General features: G+C 40.9%; 1 protein-coding gene and 1 long non-coding RNA gene across 2 annotated transcripts in view; one reads left to right on the top strand and one right to left on the bottom strand.

Annotated features, from left to right (window-relative positions):
• Positions 1–5,213: 5,213 nt before the first annotated feature.
• LOC116985976 lies at positions 5,214–18,068 on the bottom strand. The gene is made up of 3 exons (XR_004415379.1): positions 18,057–18,068; positions 17,065–17,069; positions 5,214–5,706 (listed from the first exon to the last, which is right to left on the bottom strand). It is a non-coding gene; the product is annotated as an uncharacterized LOC116985976 (long non-coding RNA).
• Positions 16,764–22,483, top strand: part of ap5z1 (adaptor related protein complex 5 subunit zeta 1) — a 29,768-nt gene continuing 24,048 nt past the window's right edge. The window contains exons 1-4 of the mRNA XM_033041127.1: positions 16,764–16,888; positions 19,225–19,362; positions 19,756–19,942; positions 20,398–20,542. Coding sequence (XP_032897018.1) covers positions 16,845–16,888; positions 19,225–19,362; positions 19,756–19,942; positions 20,398–20,542 — 514 coding nt within the window. The 5' untranslated portion in view covers positions 16,764–16,844. The remainder of the gene's footprint in view (positions 16,889–19,224; positions 19,363–19,755; positions 19,943–20,397; positions 20,543–22,483) is intronic.

The following is a 22,483-nucleotide window of genomic DNA, read 5'->3' as shown; positions in this document are numbered from 1 at the left end:
TTGTGTACTTTGTGCTACTGTTTATCCAGATCTGGGGCAAATTTGTAGGCATTTGTAATGTTGCCTGGAAAAGCATAACAAATGTAAATACGCAAGAGAAAATAATCTGTCAGAGACTTGTGCAGTAAATATTATAATTTGCTTTGGCAGACTGGAGCAACATTTGAAAGTAGTGAACATTTGCACCGTACCACCTCTCTGAAACTGCAGAAGCAAAGCTGCTTTTTATAGAAATTAAGTTTTATAAAATTTTTTATAAACTAGCCTTTTGTCAATTTTGAGGTATAATCTAAAACCAAATGGACTTGTTGTTCATCAGTCTGAAGAAGGGTCTCGACCCAAAACGTCACCCATTCCTTCTCTCCTGAGATGCTGCCTGTCCCGCTGAGTTACTACAGCACTTTGTGTCTACCTTGCTGTTCATCTTCTCCATTTCTTCGTTCTTACGCAGTCACCTTGGTATCAAGGGTAACTTGCTGCCACTCTGGTTCTGTGGGTTGTGAGGGGGCTAATCAGGCCAATGTTGGAACCACAGACACGGCAGAAAATGCTTATGGGACAGGTAGGTAGGTAATTTCTAATGCAATATGCAGCTTCTGATGTTTTGCTGGGGGTTTGTGTACATCCAATCCATGGAGATACGGTTCTTAGTATCATCCTAATTGTTTTTTCCACATTGACCATAAGCTAGGCATTTCTTGAGTCAGTGGAGACATTGCATTTCTTCAAAGAGGCCTTTTCCTACCTGTAAAATATTTTCATCCTACATCCTCCACCCATAATGGGGATGTGAACAACTCGGTAAAGTTTGATCCGACAGAAGTGGTCAAAATTAAAATTCCTTCGGGCCAGAAGTGAGTAAATTTAAAACAAGTGGTTTAGGCAAACAGTGTCTTTGCAGGACCTCTGTGGAGTTGCAATATATAAAGAAAACTATATGAAGGGTGCAGTGGAAATCTGTAATCCAAAGTGTAATACCTAATTTCAGAAATGTCCTTGTTCAAGTGAGCGGCGTTTGCATGTTTTACAGATGTACATAGAGGTTTGCCTTGTGTTAAAGTCCGATCCTTGTAATAGTTCTCCACTGTACGTGTGATGAATTTGAAATAAATGCCGGGCATTTTTCCAAGGATTTTTCCTCTTTAAAACTAGTCATCCCAGAGAAGAACTTCTATAGATGTGTGTCTGTGTGGAGGGAGGGGAGGGGGGGAGGGGGTTAAAATCCTTTTCCCCATCAAAACATCTGGATCTGCAATATTTTTATTACCTCATTGAACTAGCGTCTTTTGTTCCTGTGCGATGCGACTTGATATGTCCATCCCCCAACTCTAATATCTCCTTTAAATTCTGGAATTCCCATCTAAATCCTCTGGTTGTAAAGATATTTCAGAACATTGAATTAAATGAAGTTGATTAGAGGGAATTTAAAATCATTTAAAATTCATTGTCATCTTTTATCTCGGATTCATCAACCTTCAGAATACAAAATCAAAATTATTATTGGCCTATTTTTATTTTAAAACATTTATGTTGTAGCACTGCAGATTATACTTTAAATATCGATATGAATCATTAATATCATTTGTGAGAAATATGCAATGGAAATTAATAATACAAAACGATTTATGGAAGGAATGCTGTGTGTGCTTAAAATGTTGCAAATCAAAAGTGATGAGGTGAAATATTTTTCCTGAGTGTCCATTTTTGTTTATTCATACGAACTCCCTATAATCTCCACACGATGCTCATCATTAGAGCTCCCATTTTGGTTTTGTTACCCTGTCGTTGCCAGTAATCATGCCCCCATCTTAGTGTTTCAGTCAGCAAGCAGATTACTCTGACTGAACATCATGTTATTTTTTTAATATTCAGAATTCTAAATTCTTGCACCAGTCTGTTGGTTGCTATTCTTTAGGAAGATCATTTGTCTTTGCTACTAATACCTTTGGATAATACCAAGTCCAGTCATGCTATAGTAAAGAGCACAAAGTGCTGGAGTACCTCAGCGGGTCAGGTAGCATCTCTAGAGGATAGGTGACGTTTCAGGTCAGGACCCTATTTCAGATTGATTGTGATGGGGATGGTGGAGAAGGTACAGGTGAACTGGGATAATCTTGAGGTGACAGAGCCACTGCCAGCTCTTTAATATCCGTCGAGTTCCGTTCCCACTTGATGGTTCTTGGTCAGAATTCGGTACATTGAATGTACACCTAGTCCTACGAGGTGTACTCGTGAGAAGTGGAGAGAATGGGTGCCGAGGTCTAATCCTTTGAAGATGACGGGAGGAAGAAATTGTTGGAGTATACTTTTTTCAATCATTTTTATTGAATGTTTGAAATCAACATGGAAGAAAAGTTTCATTCTCATTATTGCTCCACCACACCTCCACAGTCCCAGTTTTGTATTTTTGAGCTGGGGGAGGGAGCTGTTGTAGATATCTCACCATCCTGAGGAAGGCTTGGGCTTTTTGGCCTTATAAACTTCAGTCAAGCCCGCTCCAGGGAATGGCACCAGGGGAGTCCTCTGCTCTCTGTCCCCATGCATTTTCAAGGTCACTATATATATTTTTTAATCTGATATTTGATTTTTAAATCACAACAGGCATAATTTACGTATTAACTGATTTTCTCCATACACATTGTTAATGGTTGGAAAATAACTGACTTTTGTTAGTATGACTCCTTTGGTTCTTTTTATAAATCTTCATAATGGATCTCTTTTCTAACTAAACATTGCAGCTCATGCCGTGGTCTCATAGAAACATAGAAAATAGGCGCAGGAGTAGGCCATTCGGCCCTTCGAGCCTGCACCACCATTCAATATGATCATGGCTGATCATCCAACTCAGTATCCTGTACCTGCCTTCTCTCCATACCCCCTGATCTCTTTAGCCACAAGGGCCACATCTAACTCCCTCTTAAATATAGCCAATGAACTGTGGCAGAGAATTCCAGAGATTCACCACTCTGTGTGAAAAATGTTTTCCTCATCTCGGTCCTAAAAGATTTCCCCCTTATCCTTAAACTGCGACCCCTTGTTCTGGACTTCCCCAACATCGGGAACAATCTACCCAAGTCTCATTGTGCTTCAGTCACTAAAGGTAAAAATCTGGCAGTAGGGAAACATTTGTGAACAGTATCGCCCAGAAAAAATCTGTGTGCTTTATCCTGTGGGCAAAATGGTAAACTTTGATGAATCATTTTGCTATTGGTCTTTGTGCTCTGTCTCATGTTGCATCGGCTTAGTGTTGCAGATGTGTTGTGCAGTGCTGCAGTTTTCAAAGCGAGGATTGGGGCAGCACAGTGGTGCAGCAGTGGAGTTGCTGCCTTACTAGCATCAGAGACCCGGGTTCGATCCTGCTCACGGGTATAGAGTCTGTACGTTCTCCCTGTGACCATGTGGGGTTTTCTCCAGGTGCTCCGGTTTCCTCCCACACTCCAAAGACATCCAGATTTATAGATTAATTGGCTCCCGTAAAATTGTCCCGAGTGTGTAGGATAGTGTTAGTGTACGGGGTGATCGCTGGTTGGCGCGAACTCGGTGGGCTGAAGGGCCTGTCTCCCTAAAGTCAAAAAATTGGTATCAGCTTTTTTCCTAGTATCTGATGGGGCAACATGACCTTACGCATAACTAAAAGGCAACTGTTTTTGCAGCAAAAAAGGGTACAGATGTAACTCAACAGATCAGGCAGCATCTCTGCAGAACATGGATAGGTGACATTTTGGGTCACATTTCTAAAGAAGGGTCCTGCCCCAAAATGTGACCCATCCACATTCTCCAGAGATACTGCCTGATCTGCTGAGCTACTCCAGCACTTTGTATCTTTTTTTTTGTAAACAAGCATCTGCAGTTTCTTGTGTCTCTGTTTTGCAACCAAATACTTTGGACAATGTATCATGTTTCTGTTCATTTTGTCTTTGCTGTGTCGTCGAGCCATATATTGCCAGCAAGCTCCAAGGCAGAAAACAGGCTTGTTTCTATTTTTATGGCAAACTATTTCATTACCCTGGCATGAAATATCTCAGGAACACCTTACAATATTTATGTTGAGAAGAAGCAAATGGAGAAATGAGCTTGAGTAAAACATTGAAATCTTAAATTATGCATTAAAATTTGCAAGAAATCTTTTTTTTAATTGTACTTGTTTAAAAGTTCTTAAATATCATTAAATTTGTTGCTGAAATGAGAAAAATACAATAAAACTGTAATAATCTAGCACCTTTAGACTAGCAAATTTACTAGACTATTGAATGTTACTCATAATAATACCCAAACATTTATTTCATTTCCTTTACATATTGTGCAGTGTTATGATCTCTGGTTTGCTTAAAGAGAGCTGGAAAGATGCTAGCAGCCGGACCCCAGTTCCAGCAACAAGCCTACCCAAGTTACTGACCCCTAATGTTCCATAACCCAGGCTGAGTCACTGCCGATCCCAGCCTCTGCCCAATATTCCCACTTGCATTGAGGGCCCTTGGCTGGAGTTTGGAACTAATGAGTGAGGCAGAGGCTGGATTGTCGATATCTAAACAATTGGATGCCAGATTGTCAGAATCTGTCCCAAGGTGATCTTATGCAGTAGGAGAGAGGAACGGTTCTATCTCTCTCTCATCCTGTCGTTAAGGTAGAGTTACTCTGCCAAAATCGATCAATTGTGACAGGATTTTTAGAGGAGACATTTTGAAATGAGGTCACAGGAGTTCTATTAATAGGTGTCCTTGATATTTCCATGAGCTTGGATATTTGAATTGTCTAGGAAAATAACTCTTCAAATTGGTTTCGATGTCAAAATTAAATATTGGAAATTTGAACAGCAGCAGCATTTTGTAGCTGCAGAAAGAGCACTTTTTGTCAACCTCTTTGCTTCAAATCATATTAATGTCATTTCTCAATGTAGGAATATCCTCTGGCAATTCTGATTAAGAATTTTTTGTCAATGGAAATGTGAACAGTTTGTGTTCCCCATTTGAACAGTTGGAAAGAAAATGTTCCGACGTTTTAGACACCGAATGTCCAGTAGAGCAGAATATTTGGCCTCTTGTTTGAAAGGCAATTAAATTAAATGGCAATCTCATCAAACCCATAAGCAACGTGGTCTTCATCTGCACTAATCGGTTTATTATAAGTATAAAGCAGAAATAAAGTCAGAGGTTTTTCTTCAAATTTGCTGATTCGTTTTCAAAACAATGCCGTGGTTTAAAATTTGATAGGAACTTGACATCAGTCAAAGGTACAGTTCTAAAGATTTGCAAATTCTTTAATAGCACGCAGCATTATTTTAGGATCATTGTATAATTGTAACATATAAAGCGTATACTAAATTTTCATAAATGCTAGGTAATGAAAGTAGAGATTGCCATCCAAAGAAGCAGCCTCTGCAAAATGGGTTAAAAGTTACCTGCTGGACAGTAATTATTATATGGTCACTTAATTATAGGTTTATTAAATGTAAAGTGATCTAAACTCCTTTGCTCACTGTGTGGGTCACCTTCAAGCATTTAATATAGTGCCGTAATGTGTGGAACTATAGATACAAATTTCTTTGAAGAATCTTTCATAGTATTTTTCTAAATAAAAATCCAAAATTAATGTATCTTCATTTCACGTTTGAAGGACAATAATATAAAAATAAATGTTTCGTTTTTTTTATGATTTAGTCCTTTCATAGCTGTGTGAAATGGAAAAGTAAATGCAAAACGTTCATTGCTGCTCTGACATCTGCCACAGACATTCTTACACAGATATTAAAAAGCTTTAAGGAAAAGACATCTTTCCATTGAGATTAAACCTGTCAAGTCTGTACTTTTAACATGGTGCTAGGGGCGTGGAATAAACAGCTGTAAAATCCAGTTGCAGAACCAGCCCCAGTTTAAATAATGCCGGGTAGAAAACTCAATATGAAAATACCTTTCAGTCTGGGAATTTCTCACAATTCTGCTGCTTATTATATTTACAGCTGCTTTTAATGTACATTTCTGATTAGCTGATTGGAATTTTAGAACAATAGCAACCAGTTGTGGGCAATGCAGAAATACCGAGAGATCTTTATGCATGCATGTGTGTATGTGTATGTGAAAGAAACACATTAATGCAACTGAAGATGCAATGACACTCGAGTCTGAATTTGCAAATTATTCGACTGGGTGGGCTAGTTTGAGGATCAGATACCTGGGTTGAAATTTCAGGTGAAATTTATTACCATTGCCTTCATAACTGTGATGGAATGTAAAATAAAATTATAATTTCAGGTTGGATTCAAATTACATTATTTTTTACTGAATGCTGCTTTGGAGGATCCTTTAACAAATTGCCACAACGTAGTAGTAGTAGTAATAATAGTAGTAGTAATAATAATAATAGTAGAAGCAGTCAATGTTATGTACCAATGAAAAAGAATGTGATCCAAGATGTGGTTATACTACACAAAAGTATTTAATTTTGTTTTTGACATAGGACACAATATTTTGCTCTCTCTCTTTCCCCCTCACCACATTCCCACAACTGCCGCCCACCCTCTCCACCACCTTTACCAACTTCTATTTAAATTGTAATAACATTATGAATGAATTACATTCTTCTCATCCTGATCTGCTTTCTTCAAAATTCAAAGCTTTTACTTTGGACCTTATTTGTGGAACTTCGATTCAAAAGATCTGGAAGACTGAAAGTGAGCTATTAATTTTCTTTGCATGATTTGCATTCATGTATTTTACTGTAGGGACACTGTTTGTGACTCAATACTATTACACATATACAAGCGCACACTTTGTGATCTAAAAATGAAGCATTTCTCTGGGTTGTTTTTCTTTAAATAGTGGAGTCAGCAGCATCACCCATGTGCATTACTAATTCATGTTATGTGCACTATTCTGTACAAATAAATGCCTACATGCATTATCTACCTCCCAGTCACATATCATCCAACAATCAACAACCAGTTGCAAGTGAAATGAATTTGCCAGCAGCGGTACAATGATAAAGAACACACAAAAACACACAAAAAATTTAACACAAACATCCACCACAGCATTCATCACTGTGGTCGGAGGCACAAAATTTGGCCAGTCCTCCTCCATTTTCCCCCGTGGTCGAGACCTCAACCCTCCCCGGTACCTTCTTATCTGCAGAGAAGGCAGAACTACGCCACAGTTATGCTTTTCCACAATAAACTCTCTTTCAACTCCTTAATCATAGGTTATCGGGTAAATTCAGTCAAACCTAGCATGCTTCAAGCATGGATTGAGACTGGGGACTTCTTGCTTTGCTGTTTGGTTCACCTCCTGGAAATGCAACATTGCTGAATTTGTCTGGTTTTCCTGATTGTTTTCCACACACTATAAAATCTTACAATAGTTCATTCTCTCCTTTTCATGTCTCCGTATAGTATCAGCATATCTCATGTCACTTGAAGACAACATTAATTGTCATATTTTTCCTCATCTTTTAACTGCAAACATCTTTTAACCCTATGAAAGGCAATGGTCAAACACAATCAGAATGAAGTAAAAACACAAAATAAATGAAACCTGGAAATGTGCAATAATTAAGATAAATGTTATTAAGAAAGAACAATGACTCAATTGGATGTAGCTTTTACAGGTTTCTGACCAAAAATTACAACCACGGTGAATTTTTTTGTATTGATAGACTGAAATAAAGAATGCTAAACAAGATAGAATGCAAAATGTTGATTATATAGCTTCATTTACGGTATTTCATTTCTGATTAGAAATATTTTGCAGGTTGTAAAACATGCTGAAAGTTAGTTTTCTTACATTAGAGGGAGAGGGGGGGGGGGCAGGTTACAGCAAATAACTGCAAAATGGGTGAGGAATCCAGTCAAACTGTTGTCATAACCTTATTGTAAAACGTCTTAACTTATTTTAACCGATACTTTGTAGTCCAGTTATGATATGATAATCCCTTGCCTTTCACCAATGTATGTTTTTAGTAGTTCACAACAAATTAGAAGGCTTTAAACTATTTCCTTTATACAAGATCTCGAAGCTGCTAAATCCGAGTGATAGAATGGGAGCACTATTTACCTTCTTTCCTTTCTCCTGTGCCACACAATGCAATAGCCACCGGCCGGATATTAAACCAGTTTCATTATAGTTGTTGCAAATAATTGATTAAAGATGAGGCCAACTCTGTATGTATTTTATCAGACAGAATAGCTGCGAATAAAAATGCTTCTGTGTACCTCCAAGGGTTTAGAATATTCACAATTCCAGCTTGGATTTGTACTTAGCATCTTATTTTGAAATGTAATGTTTATCAGTATTGCACGGTTAATGCAATTCAGTAATAAAACAAAGGCCATTACAGGTTCTTAATGGGCCTCTTAGTGTCTGATTATAATTGTGACATCCAGTACTCCCAATGTCTCTGGTTGGTGAATGAAATCTCCCAAAGTTAAATTGACTCCAAAAGACACCCTCAACCCCTTTTCCGGTAAATGTGGACTGTATTTAGTTCCAGGTGGTATCTGGACCAGGTGCTGCTATCATGCTCCATATCTTAAAATAAATCATCAGTGATTGTCATATGTAGTGTACATAAAGAATGGCCATTTAGCCAGGCCACTGGAGAGTAGTCCCGACCTGTGGATCTATATATAGCCTAGTGGAGTCCCCACGAGAAGAGTAGCTACAACTGATGGGAGCAATACTAGTGAAGTAACCGGGAAGGAAGCAGTGCTTTCGTTACATGTACAATCTGTAATCTAAGTTAAGAATGCGTTTATGTGGATGCTACACATAGCAATCGGGGAATATCCGTGCATTGTGTAAAAATCAAATTACACAGCTGAATGTAGTGATTAATTATGTGTAAAGCCTTTAAAAGTCTCAAGAAGTTGCACATGTTGTTTAGCAATTATCTGGTGAGGTGGAAATGTCTGAAATTCATACTATGAATAATCATTTGCTTCGCTTCAATGGTATCATTTCATGCCCTGAAGTTATGGTGATATCCCAGAGTTTGCACAATGCACATTTAAATATTAGATTTACTTTTTGGAGAAATACCAAAATAATCATGAGATTGGCGTGAGGGTATCAGATCTCAAAAGTTGTGTCAAACTGGATAAAAATGTTGGGTTCTAGAGATTTCTCATTTCTTTTGGGGCAAGTCAGTAAAAACACTCTGCCTCTCCTTTCCATTCAGTTATTAAGGAAGCACATTCCCAACTATGCTTTTATATCAAGGGCTTGCGCAAGAACTTCACAAAATATTTTTACTTTATCTTGTACAGACTGAATATTATGAACTGCGTTAGAATTTTATTCTCTTCTCTGCAGCCTCTTTTAATTTGAAGAGATGAGGAATTTCACTTTGATGTAGGTAGCCAATAGCACTGACTTCTTACGTGGCACCTCAATGTGCAGCACTGTGGAAACGTATGGGGAAAAACGAAGCAGCATTAACGGCAGGTAACAGTCACCTACCTGCATGTGGAACAATGGTCCGTGCAGGAGAGACACTACCAAATGTCAGAGGATCCCACTGACACAGCTTGGCACTTATTCCTCAACCATGTTTGAATTTAAGAATCCAATGGATCTATGGACGTGACAAGTAAAACTTTTTTTTTTAAAGAAAAACTTTCCGTGGATATATCTACATTTTATTCTGGATGTATGTTTAACTCGACTAAAGAAAGAGGAGCTATTCTGCTTTTTATCAACAACAATCTGAATGTGATTTTAATGTAACTGCAAGATGTTAATGACTGACGAAGTTTGAACGTTTATTATTTTACGGAAAAACAAGCACTCTTTTTTTTCTTTTGAATATCATGTTTCTGTTCATGGTTATCCACAATATGAAAAAAAAAATTGACTGCAAGACTGGAGGAGAAGTTTCCTGAGAGTCCCCTCAGCATCGGTTTTTAATGACCATTTAAAAAAAAAATGTATTAAAGAGTAATCTTTACATGCCTTTTCTGTGGTTTGATTTCCTTTCTGTGACACCAGGCATTTTGATGAACAAGGTTTGAATTGGCTGCTTAAGTGTAAGTGATGAACTAGTCTGAAATGTTGCAGTACCTCTAAAAAAAAAAAAACAACAATAAATGGTAAAGAAAGCACTGTTTATGTCGGCAAGAGTAAATGCTGGGTTGATGTAATAATAAGTTGATTAACAGTTGACACCATTAAAGCTTTCTTGTTAAATAAAGCATTATTTTCATAGAATCATTGCAATATGGAGCCTAGATGGAGTATTTTCAGCCCCTTGTGTCCAAGTCAGCGATAAAGGACAAATGAGACAATATTACTTTGCAATACACGATTCCCCACTAAAATATGACAGCACAGATGCTCAGCAGGTGTGTTTCATGTCACCTTTACTGCCCTCTCAGGCAGTGAGTTCCAACCCTCAATCCTTGTCTTTCCACTGTGTCGGTGAAAAACTCTCCTCTAACTGCACCCATTTCCTCAAATGCCCCTTGCCTTGCCAAGGAAAATGCACTTCCCAGCCTTTCGACCTCCTCTAGCTTATGGAAGGACTGTTCAGAAGCCTGACAACAGAAGAGAAGAGCTCACTGCTATTTTCCTATAATGGGATGACCACGATTGTACCATTTAATTATTTAGCTTTTGCTTTGTACACTTGTAGCATGGTATCTCAATATGTTACGGCCTTGACCAAGAAGTTGTAATATTTATTATCCCCTCCTCATCTTGCCCTGATGCCTTGATGATTCTGGAGATCCAATTCTCTTAATATTATATGTAATTCTGCCTTGTTTGCCTGCCTCAAATCTATTTCCATGTGACCTTCACTTGACTTGCCTGACTAATCCATTGGTACTTCTTGCATTCTACTTCCTTCATCCGCTTCAACCACATAACCCTTTTGTTATATTAAGATTAAAAAAATATTTTTTTAACCTAAATTATTGATATACAACCATGTGTAAAAATAAAACTCTGGTTTTGTCATTGAAGTATCTTCTATCTTTTGATACTATTTAACTTTGAAGAACCTACTTCAAGCCCACATTTGTTAAATCCAATCTATAAATTGGCCTCGCCCTATTTAAGGATTTTCACGGCTAGTCAACTTTGTTCATTTGTCATAACTGTGCTAGATCTAACTGAATTATCACCCACAAAAAAATGCTCTTCCATTGACACACCTTCCGGTTACCTGGCTTCATTCCCTAAGACTGTTCCCTCCTTTATGGAGCTTGATGTGTACTGATGTTTTTAAAATGTTCTCTTGAATGTACTTCAAGAATTCTACACTCTGCCATTTATATTATTGCCAACATGAGTTTTATGTTAGAGTGGTGACATTCAATGTGTAGGAAGGAACTGCAGATGCTGGTTTACACTGACGATAGACACAAAATGCTGGAGAAACTCGGCGGAGCGGGCAGCATCTCTGGCGAGAAGGATTGGGTGACGTTTCGGGTCTCGACCTGAAGCGTCACCTATTTCTTCTCTCCAAAGATGTTGCCTGTCCCGCCGAGTGACATTTTAATGCCCCATAGAATTTCCCTGTACACTTCCATGTCTGGCTGGGAATCAGTAAGCAGTACACTCCTGATAGCGTGATATTTTTGTTTCTTGATTTAACCCAAATGGCCTCTTTCTAACAACCCCTCCTCATAAATCTAGTTATTTCTTTAACGAACACTAATACAATGTTGTAATTTGTCCTGCTATATAAAATCCCACATAAAAGCCCATTTTATTCTCTTCAACTCCCCCCAAATTCCAACAGTCACCTACATGTAAGGAGCCATTTACATGGTCCAATTAACCCCTACCAACCTGCACATCTTTGGGTTGTGGTAGGAGACTGGAGAACCCAGTGGAAACCATAGCTTTAAGGTGAGAGGCAAAGTTTAAACGAAATGTGCGGGGCGTTTTTTATTTTTCCACACAGAGGGTGGTGGGTGCCTGTAACATGCTGCCTGGGTTGGCTGTTGAAGGAGGTACATTAGTGGCATTTAAAAAACTTTTGGATAGGCACCTAGATATGGAGGGATATCGGTAATGTGCAGGTAGATAAGTGATGGTCTTGGCATCATGCTCGGCACTGACATTGTGGGCTGAATGACCTGTTCTTGTGCCGTACCGTTCTATGAAACCCACCCAGTCACAGGCAAAATGTGCAAACTCTACACAGACAGCACCTGAGGTCAGGGTCGAGAGGAACTGAGACTGCCGCACTGAGCTGCGTTTTGTCTCTAACCCACACTTTACCGTTCTCCTTGCGACATCCACGTTAAGAGTGGCCCTTGCAGAAACTCACTGCAGCTGAGGAATCCTTTTGCAACACACTCACAAATCAAAGCATTATTGTACTTGGTGGTTTCCTGACTCAACTGAAATGTGTTGTGCAATCATGAATATGGACGTATCAATGAACCAAAGCACCACTATTATGCCCCTTCAAATATGTGGCAGCATTGAATAGGATCACAGTGTAGTTTATCTTCAATTATTTATATTTTACATTCTATCCTGATATCTAAAATTGCCAAAGACATTATTTCTATTTCTGTATGAACTTGACAATATGTGTAACATTGAAATTTCATTTCCCCCTTCCTTTGATAGCCTACTACACATTTGTTATTGCAGTCATAGACTCACACTTCCCCAAATATTTGTGGTTTTAACGTTAATTTGTTAATTTTTTTTCTTAGCTTTGAGCCTTTTGTAATAATTGTGAAGCGGTGAAGCCTCGCGTCGGCGGTGGTGAAGCCTGCGGGAGAGGGGAAGAACTATGGAGGACCCGGCATGGGGGGGGGGGGGGGGGGGGGGGAACGACAAAGGGGGGAGCAGGTGTGCTTTGTAACTTTGTCAGGGCCTTTGGTGTCTGCTATTTGTATACATTAGGTATGCAAGCAAAGAATTTCACTGCCTAGTCACATGTGACAATAAAGTATTCCTATTTTAATTATGGTCCACCCCAACAATTTTCTCAATCTTTCTCACCTCAGTGCTGTAACACTCCCATCAAAAAACATTTCCATAGAAGTGAATCTAATTTTCAGAACCAATGGAAGACTTCATCCTGCGGTGACCACACTCCAGAACTAAAGTAATCCAGACTTAATCACTTACATTTTGCAGACTATTTACTTGCCTTTCTGAATGTTTAAAAACTGCGCTTCAAGTTTAACTTTGAAGAACGTTGAAGTCTCCAATTTTAGGTAACCTCTCACAACCTTTTCCCCCCACCCCCTTGCCCCACTTGGACTCCCAACTATTTTGCCCCTTCCTACATTCCTTCCTCTGGCTTCACAATTTGCAACTGTTCAGCCTGCTTTAACCTCTGGCTTTTGTTCCAAGCATCTGCCTATCAACTCCCCCCCCCCCCCCCCCCCCCCCCCCCCCTCCTTGCCTGTATCTTACCGATTACCTGGAACACTTTGTCCCAATGCGTTACTGCAGCATTTTGGTTCCATCTTTGGTTTAAACCAGCATCTGCAGTCCCTTCCTACACAATTTGTCCTGCCTCCCCTCTCTCCCAGCTTTCTTCCCTCTCCCACTACAATCAATCTAAAGACGGGTTCCCACCTGAAACATTACCTATCCATGTTCTCTAGAGATGCAGCCTGACCTGCAGAATTACTCCAGCACTTTGAGTCCTTTTAGTTTGAAGAAGTTGACCATATGAGGATGGGTCTGGCACTCGATATTTGCAAGACGACAATGCACTGCCCTCTAACAATAAAGCCTCAGCACGAGACCTTAGGAAATAGCATTTGTAGATCAACATAAAACTTGTCTTCTACTAGCCTCTCATATAGAACTCTATATGAGAACTACAGCAGCATCTCAAGGCACTGAAAATGAATCACCACTGCTGAATCTACGGGCTTCCCCAAATTTGCAGTAAGGATATTACTGTCCTCTCCCAAGCCAACATCCCCAGCATTATGGCCACAGGTCCCTCCATTACATTGGAGAGTTCACTTCATTCACACGCAGCACAACTGCTCCTGAAACAGTTGCTTTATTGTGGGAGGTGGATAACTAGCCGACAAATAAAATAAATTCAAGGAACCACTTAAAGCTTTTTTGAAGAAGTAACTCAGCGGGACTTCACTGGGCCTCCACTGTCAGAGTGAGGCCCAACGCAAATTGGAGGAATAGCACTTCATATTTCGCCTGGGCAGCTTACACCCCAGCGGTATGAATATTGACCTCTAATTTCAAGTAACCCTTGCTTTCCCTCTCTCTCCATCCCTCCCCCTTCCTAGTTCTCCAACCAATCTGACTGTTCCTCTGATTGAATGTTATCTCTATATGCTTCGTTATCACCTTCTCCTAGCTAACAATGACCTATTTTACATTTCCTTTGACCCCCATCCCCTTTGATGTCTCATTTTCACACCTATCACTTCCTTATCTCTGCGTCTCCCTCTCCCCTGCCTCCCGGTCTGAAGAAAAGTCTCGAACAGAAACGTCACCCATTCCTTTTCCAGAGATGCTTCCTGTCCCACTGAGTTACTCCAGCCTTTTGTGTTTATCTTCGGTGTAAATTTATTGTTGGGGGACATTGTTGTACAAGGGGAAGATTGGTAGAGTACCTTTTTTTCCATGTGTTTAGTGTGAGACCCATTATTTTCAGTGAAGAATCAGCAATGTCTGAGCTCAGCATCTGAAGATGGACACGCATGCTTGAGTGATGCTGCTTGATGACTCGGAGGTGCAGCAACCTTGGGTACGAAATGAAGATAAGAACGTTTCCCATTTGGAGGTGAGCTGCTTTACTGCAGGTGAGAACAATTGCAAACCTATAATCAACATAAATCTATTCAGTATTAAAAAATATGTTCAAAACAAGAACTGCAAATTTCCTCCGACATTCTCTGCGGCTACACATACATTCTTTCACGTTCTATTTTGTAATGTTCTCAAAAACCATAATTATACCCGGCACCCTTGCCACTCATGGGGTAATATCCCTTTCCATATTTGAGGTGTTTCTCTACCACACCCTGCCCTTCAGTGTCCAGCAACGGAAGAACCCTAGGCTGTGGTCCACTCCCACAGAGCCTTGGCATTGGCTGCACCAAGCTTTCGTGCGTCCCTCAGCACGTACTCCTGCAGTCTGGAGCAAGCCAGTCGACAATATTCCCCAACGGAATCTCACTCTGCTGGGAGGTCAACAAGGTTCAGGCCGACCATAGAGTGTCTTTCACCGAGTTGACCAATTGCACACCATGTTGGAGCCATGGTAACCTTGTGTGATGCCATTCTGCATTAATGTTGAGTGTCTTGGAGCCATTATTTGAAATCACACCTTGCACACAATGTGTGGAGATGATTTTCTATATTTCATTCAGAAAATTACCATTTTTTCACCTCAGTCGTTCTATCTTCAAGATCTTTGTTTTTGTTTCCAAATTATTACTGAATGCCTCTTATCGAGTATATTTATTTACACTGCACCTGCTGCATAATTTTTAAGTGGTTTGCAGCAGACCATGATCTGAGTCTGATCTGAAGTGAACTGAATTCACCTCAGAGAATCTCATTTTAACACCATTATTCATAATTTTGGGAATGTTCTATTCCAAAATTGTATACAAAAAACAGGGATGTAATGCTGAGGCTCTATTGGGCGCTGGTCAGGCCGCATTAAGAATATTTTGGGCACCGTATCTGAGAAAGGATGGACTGGAGAGGGTACATAGGAGGTTTACAAGAATGATCCCAGGAATGACTACGTTAATATATGATAAGCGTTTGACAGCACTGGGCCTATACTCGCTGGAGTTTAGAAGAATAAGGGGGGACCTTATTGAAATATACATAATAGTGAAAGGCTTGGATAGAGTGAATGTGGACATGATGTTTCCACTGGTGGGAGAGTCTAGGACTAGAGGTCATAGCCTCAGAATTAAAGGAGATTAATTTAGGAAGGAGATGAGGGGTTTATTTAGTCAGAGGGTGGTGAATCAATTGATTTTTTTTTGCCGCAGAAGGCTGTGGAGGCCAAGTCAGTGGATATTTTTAAAGCAGAGATAGATAGGTTCTTGATTAGTACTGGTGTCAGGTTATGTGGAGAAGGCAGGAGACTGGGGTCAGGAGGGAGAGAAAGATCAGCCATGATTGAATGGTGGAGTAGACTTGATAGGCCGAATGGCCTAATTCTGCTCCTATCACATGATCTTATGAATCAACCTGAAGGATAAACTTGTTCTCTATGCAAATGTCTGACTCGCTGAGCATTTCCAACATTTTCTGTGTCTTATTTTCAGCATTTTTCCGCACCTCAATTCCTGTTAGTTTGGGACTCAGCTTGAGGTTCTAATGACAAGTTTGTGGTTTTTATGAAGTTGAAACATAAAAAACACTGATCAATTATTTTTAAAATCTCTTTATTTAAATGTTTGCTTATGGGATTTTAAATAATACTGGCTGTTTAATCCTTGAGCTCATTTTACCAGAGTTTTTTTTTTTGCATTGGTGGAAAATATTGTGGAACTGCAGATGATGGATACTTGAGGAAAAAACACAAAGTGCTGGAGGAACTCAAAGGGGCAGGCAGCAGCTGTGGGGGGAATGGACAGATAACATTTTGATGGGATCCTTCTTGGGTAGGTTTAACCGGTGATGGGGTAGCAGGGATAACAACCAGCAAGCATTTACGAATCCTTCAACAATCATTGCTCACAGTTGCAAACTAAACTTGCTTGAGCTCTCTGGTGCAACTGATCTTTGTCTCCCGGGGGCGGAACCTTTCGCGGGGAGAATTGCCTTCCAGCCGGAAGAGGAAGCGACACGGAAGGAAACAACGGGGGTGGTGCGCGGCCTCTCTCGTCCCGTCCCCCCCTCGAGTTTTGCCCGCGGTCCGGGGTCGAGGCGGCGATGATGTTCGGTTCCGCGGCGGAGAAGCTGCTCAAACAGGCCAGGTAATGGCGGGCGCCGGGCGCCGGGCTGTTGCTCAGCCACCCACGGCCCAAAGACTTGCATTGGAGTAGCGCCTGCAACGTCCCAAGGCGCCTTCTTCCAGCCAAAGAAACCAACAACAGTACAGGAACAGGCCCTTCGGCCCACAATGTCGGTGCTAAACATGACCAAGTTAAACTCTTCCTCCTCCCAGCTGTTATATGGCAACTGAATCATCCTAACAACAACTAGAGAGCGGCCCTGAGCTACAACCTACCTCATACGAGTCATAGGAGACCCTTTGCTTGGACTTTATCTTGCACTAAACGTTATTCACGTTATTCCCTTCATCATGTACAGTCTGTTTAGTGAGGACAGCTCGATTGTAATCATGTACTGTCCTTCGGCTGACTGGTTAGCAGAACCACAAAAGCTTTTCGCTGTACCTCAGTACCACTGTACAATAAACTAAACTCAATCCATCCCTCTACCCCTGCATATCCATGTGTCAAGCAGTCCCTGAAACTCCATTATTATATCTGCCTGCAGCGCGTTCCAGGCACCAACTTGCCCTGCACATCTCCGTTAATATTTGCCCCTCTCGTCTTAAAGCTATGCCCTCTAGTCCTTTGATATTTCCATATATTTAGGGTGGCATAAGTGGTGCAGTGGTAGAGTTGCTGACTTACAAAGAAAGAGACCAGGGTTCAATCCTGACTACGGATGCTGTCTGCACAGAGTTTGCATGTTCTCCCTGTGACTGCGTGGGTTTTCTTCAGGTGCTCTGGTTTCCTCTCATATTCCAAAGACGTGCAGGTTTGTTGGCTAAATTGTCCCTAGTAGGATAGTGTACATGGTGTTTTTTGGTCGGTGCGGACTCGGTGGGCTGAAGGGTCTGTTTCCACATTGTATCTCTAACCTGAACTAAACCTTCTGGGGGAAAAGGTTCTGACTGTCTGCCCTACATCTCACCAATGTCAATGAATGGATCCTCTGCTTTATTGATGCTGACGCCACCCATTATTACCTCGACTTGAGAGATCACCAGAGGCCTCATTACTGCAGATGCTCAAGGAAATGGCTTACGGCCATCTTCACAACGGTTACTGGGGGTGAACATCAACTGTTGGTTTTGCCAGAGACACCCCCATTCACCAAATACAATGCAAAAGTTAGAAGAGGTTCTGTGACATTTATGATCGTTTGAAAAGGGAATAGAGGGATGGATATGCCTCCTTCATTTATGGTAAATAAGAGAGCCTAAGGGTAAAATATATCTTGAATATCAAACATGAAAGATTCAGAATGCTGGAGTAACTCAGAGGGTCAGGCAGCATCTCTGGAGAACATGAATAGGTAACGTTTCGAGTCAGGACCCTTAGCCACAGTCACGACCTGAAACATCACCTATCCATATTTTCCAGAGGTGTTGCCTGACCCGCTGAGTTATTGTGTCTTTTTTCTAAACCAGCATCTGCAGTTCCTTGTTTCTAAACATGAAAGATCATTGCAAGGTAAAGACTTATGAGATTGGTGGACAGATGATTGAAAAAACAGAAAACAGTAGGAATGAGTGGTTTAAATTCATGTCTTCAGATTGATGTGTAGAGTTATGTCAGTTGAAGGATGGAATTTGAGGTGTTGACTAATTCATTGTGTGCAATGATCTAGATTTAGGTTTATTAATGTCATGCGTTCGAAGGTACAGTGAAAAGATTTGTTCTGCATGTATCCAAACGGATCCGGTGAAAAATAAAGCCTTTCACTGCATCTTGGTACTACCTTAGAAAAAGAGACCTAGAGCACAAAATTGTGCAATTTTATACCTTCAGCCATACTAATAAAGATGTTCCAACAAAAATCTTCAGGGGTACTTCTTCTGTCGTGTGTCTTTTAGACCTGCAGCTCCGTTGAGGCGAGCTAGGCCAACGTGTCATCGTCCAGGTCAATCAGACCTCGTTCACCATTCGGTGGCCGGTGTTTGGGGCAACTGGTGACGATGTCTGTGTTGGGTCCCCACACTCGCAGGAGGCGCTGTCCACGAGGCCCCACCTCTTCATCGCTACCTCATAGCGTCCGACGCCTGTCCTCAAGCAGTTGAGGGTTGTCCACTGCTTTCGGGGCAGGTTCTGGCCAGGGACGTCCATGGGGTCATTAATGTAATGGTGTAGCCTAGATGGTTCCGCTGACTTCCACTGGTCTCTCCATCTTGTCTTGACCCAGGAGGCCTTAGAAGCGTCAGCTGGTGTTGTGCAGGGGTACTTTATCACCAGTGAAGAGCAATCTGTTGAGCGAGTTTCTTCACTTGGCTTCACACCTCTTTTGCCTCTGTTAATGTCTGTGATCTGCTCTTTCTCAGGGAAATACAGGATGAAGACCTACAGAAATTCTGCACCCGCATCTCCACTCTCCTGCAGAGCAAGGAATATAATAACGAAGCCGTTGATTCTCTTCAGAAGTTGTTCCTCATTGTCTCTGCTACAAAATACAGCAGAAGGTAAGCATTTTTGTTCAAAGGAAGAGCATGAGGGGCCTTACCATCTATGAGAAGGCCAAGTTTATATATTTTTTTGTTTAGTTTAACTCAACTTGAGTTTTGTGGTGACATTTACTTAAGAAGTAACAGGTGATGATATACGGGTAATATTCACTAATACATTGATTATTTCAAGTTATCATTTGTGCATTGTATTTCCCAGTAACTTCAGACAAGCAGAAGTCACAATTTGTGCTTACTGCTATTCGTGCAAGTTCCGAGAGATATGAGGTTTATGTTTTATGTCTGTTCTCAGCAGTTACGGGATGGAGGTGCTTACAGAGGTGGTGTAATTAGTGTGTGGTATGTAACTGAGTAATATTTTAATGGACAATTTTTCTGTTTGATGCCCAGTCTGTCCAAAGATGTCCTGCAGAACCTCCACAGCACCCTTTGGTTCGTGAAGGCTCCACAGCCAGTTCTTGTCCTCTGCTCAGCCATTCTGCGAGAGGTGTTGCCATGTAATGCTTTGACTTATTCCTGTGAGGAGTTAAATGACATGAAGACCATGAACCTTGTATCGGGTGTAATGCTGGCCCAGGTATGGAGCGGTTGGTTGCTTTTGTTTTGTTCTTTGCACACAGTAGTTTATTCACATTAGGTCAGGCAGCATCTCTGGAGAACGTAGATAAGGTGATATTTCGGTACGGGACCCTTCTTCAGTCCTGAGCTAAAACTAGGAATGTTACAACATTTTGAGATTTTAAAAATCAAGCCTGTAATTTATCCCATCAGATAAAGCATAAAAAGTTTAATTTGATACCTAATTCACTTTCATATATTCAGTATTAAAAAAGTTATGGTCATTTTCATACTCGGAAAAAGGTGCTGGAATCTTGAGCAAAAAATCAAAGTGCTGGAGGAACTCAACGGGTCAGGTAGCACCTGTGGAGGGAATAGACAGACGATCTTTCAGTTCTGTTTTGGCTTGTTTTAGCACAACCCACAACTTGGAAATGGAAGGAAGCTAACATTGGCATTGGATGTTTCCCATAGGGGAGTAGAAGTGCCGAAGTTGTGGCTGTGTGCAACCGTATTCTCAAACTGCTGGAGAGTCGCCATGCTGAGAGTCAGGGAGCGCGGCATCTCGTACCCGTCCTGTCCAAACTTCTCGATCTTGCACCTACAGTCCTCAACGAAGGTAAGTCATCAGTACCTGGCAAAACTGTCATCATGTGCCATTATGTCGTTGCTTGATTATTTTTTTGTATCTTTGCCTGGACGCTTGGGTATTAAATCCTTGCTTCGTAAATGCTGCATTGAAGACTCTTTTTAGTTGCTGTTCAATTTCCAAATTAATTCTGTCTCTCACAAAGTAATGAAATGATGGATCGCAAATTATAAGTTATTACCAGAAGCCCAATAGAAAAGTACTGCTGCAATACAATGTTTTTTGATGCATATCTCAACGTTTCTCTGTATGGCTCCCTTTAGGTTGCAAGTATAAAACTCCAATAAAAGTTCAACCTCAAATGCACCATGCAACAAATTGCAACAGTAAAGGGTACCCTAACTTAATGTCAAATGCGTGTGATTTAATTTTATTCACAGGAAGATTAATTTGAAGGGATGTTCTTATGAATTGGAGCCTGTCTGTGTTAAACTGGATAATCTGCCCTCTATCCACTAATACTCCACCCTCTCCATTATTACTTTGTTTTGGTCTGAAGCTATAAATTGGGGAAGAAAGAACATTCTTGACATTATCTGGAGCAACATCGGTGGAGATCTGTGTAAATATTCATGTGAAGGGGGAGGTGGGGCTGTTGATTAATAACAAGATAATTATAGTTATTAAGATAAAATATTTATCCAATATAAAATACAATTTCCCGGGGGAACTCAGCGGGTCAGGCAGCATCTGTGAAGGGAATAAGTTCATGTTACAGGAGCATAATTAGGCCATTTGGCCCATCAAGTCTACTCCGCCATTCAATCATAACTAATCTATCTTTCCCTCTCAACCGCATTCTCCTGCCTCCTCCCAATAACACCTGACACCTTAACCAACCAAGAATCTGTTAATCTGTGCCTTAAAGGTACCCAATGACACAGCTATCTGTGGCAATGAATTCCACAGATTCATCACTTAAAGAAATCCCTCTTCATATCCTTTGTGGATGAACAGATGATGTTTTGGATTGGGACCCTCTTCAGACACGTTAAAACGTTGTCTATTTCCTCCACAGATGCTGTTGACCCACTGAGTTCCTCCAGCACTGTGTTTTGCTGAAGGTTAGGCCGATTAGGAAAAGGGGAGATGCAACGAGACCTGGGTGTCATGGTACACCAGTCATTAAAAGTAGACATGCAGGTGCAGCAGGCAGTGAAGAAAGCGAATGGTATGTTAGCATTCATAGCAAAAGGATTTGAGTATAGGAGCAGGGAGGTTCTACTGCAGTTGTACAGGGTCTTGGTGAGACCACACCTGGAGTATTGCATATAGTTTTGGTCTCCTAATCTGAGGAAAGACATTCTTGCCATAGAGGGAGTACAGAGAAGGTTCACCAGACTGATTCCTGGGATGGCAGGACTTTCATATGAAGAAAGACTGGATAGACTCGGCTTGTACTCGCTAGAATTTAGAAGATTGAGGGGGGATCTTATAGAAACTTACAAAATTCTTAAGGGGTTGGACAGGCTAGATGCAGGAAGATTGTTCCCGATGTTGGAGAAGTCCAGAACAAGGGGTCACAGTTTAAGGATAAGGGGGAAATCTTTTAGGACCGAGATGAGGAAAACATTTTTCACACAGAGAGTGGTGAATCTCTGGAATTCTCTGCCACAGAAGGTAGTTGAGGCCAGTTCATTGGCTATATTTAAGAGGGAGTTAGATGTGGCCCTTGTGGCTAAAGGGATCAGGGGGTATGGAGAGAAGGCAGGTACAGGATACTGAGTTGGATGATCAGCCATGATCATATTGAATGGCGGTGTAGGCTCGAAGGGCCGAATGGCCTACTCCTGCACCTATTTTCTATGTTTCTATGTTGCAGCATCTGCAATTTCTTGTATCTCTCTTTTTCCAGTACAGACCGGTTCTAAAAAATGTAACTCCCGATGAAGTAATGGACACCGATGGACT

This window comes from Amblyraja radiata, chromosome 22 (assembly GCF_010909765.2).
Source record: "Amblyraja radiata isolate CabotCenter1 chromosome 22, sAmbRad1.1.pri, whole genome shotgun sequence".
Taxonomy (NCBI): domain Eukaryota; kingdom Metazoa; phylum Chordata; class Chondrichthyes; order Rajiformes; family Rajidae; genus Amblyraja; species Amblyraja radiata.
The sequence above is the reverse complement of the archived record's forward strand: the minus strand, read 5'-3'. Positions and strand labels throughout refer to the sequence as shown.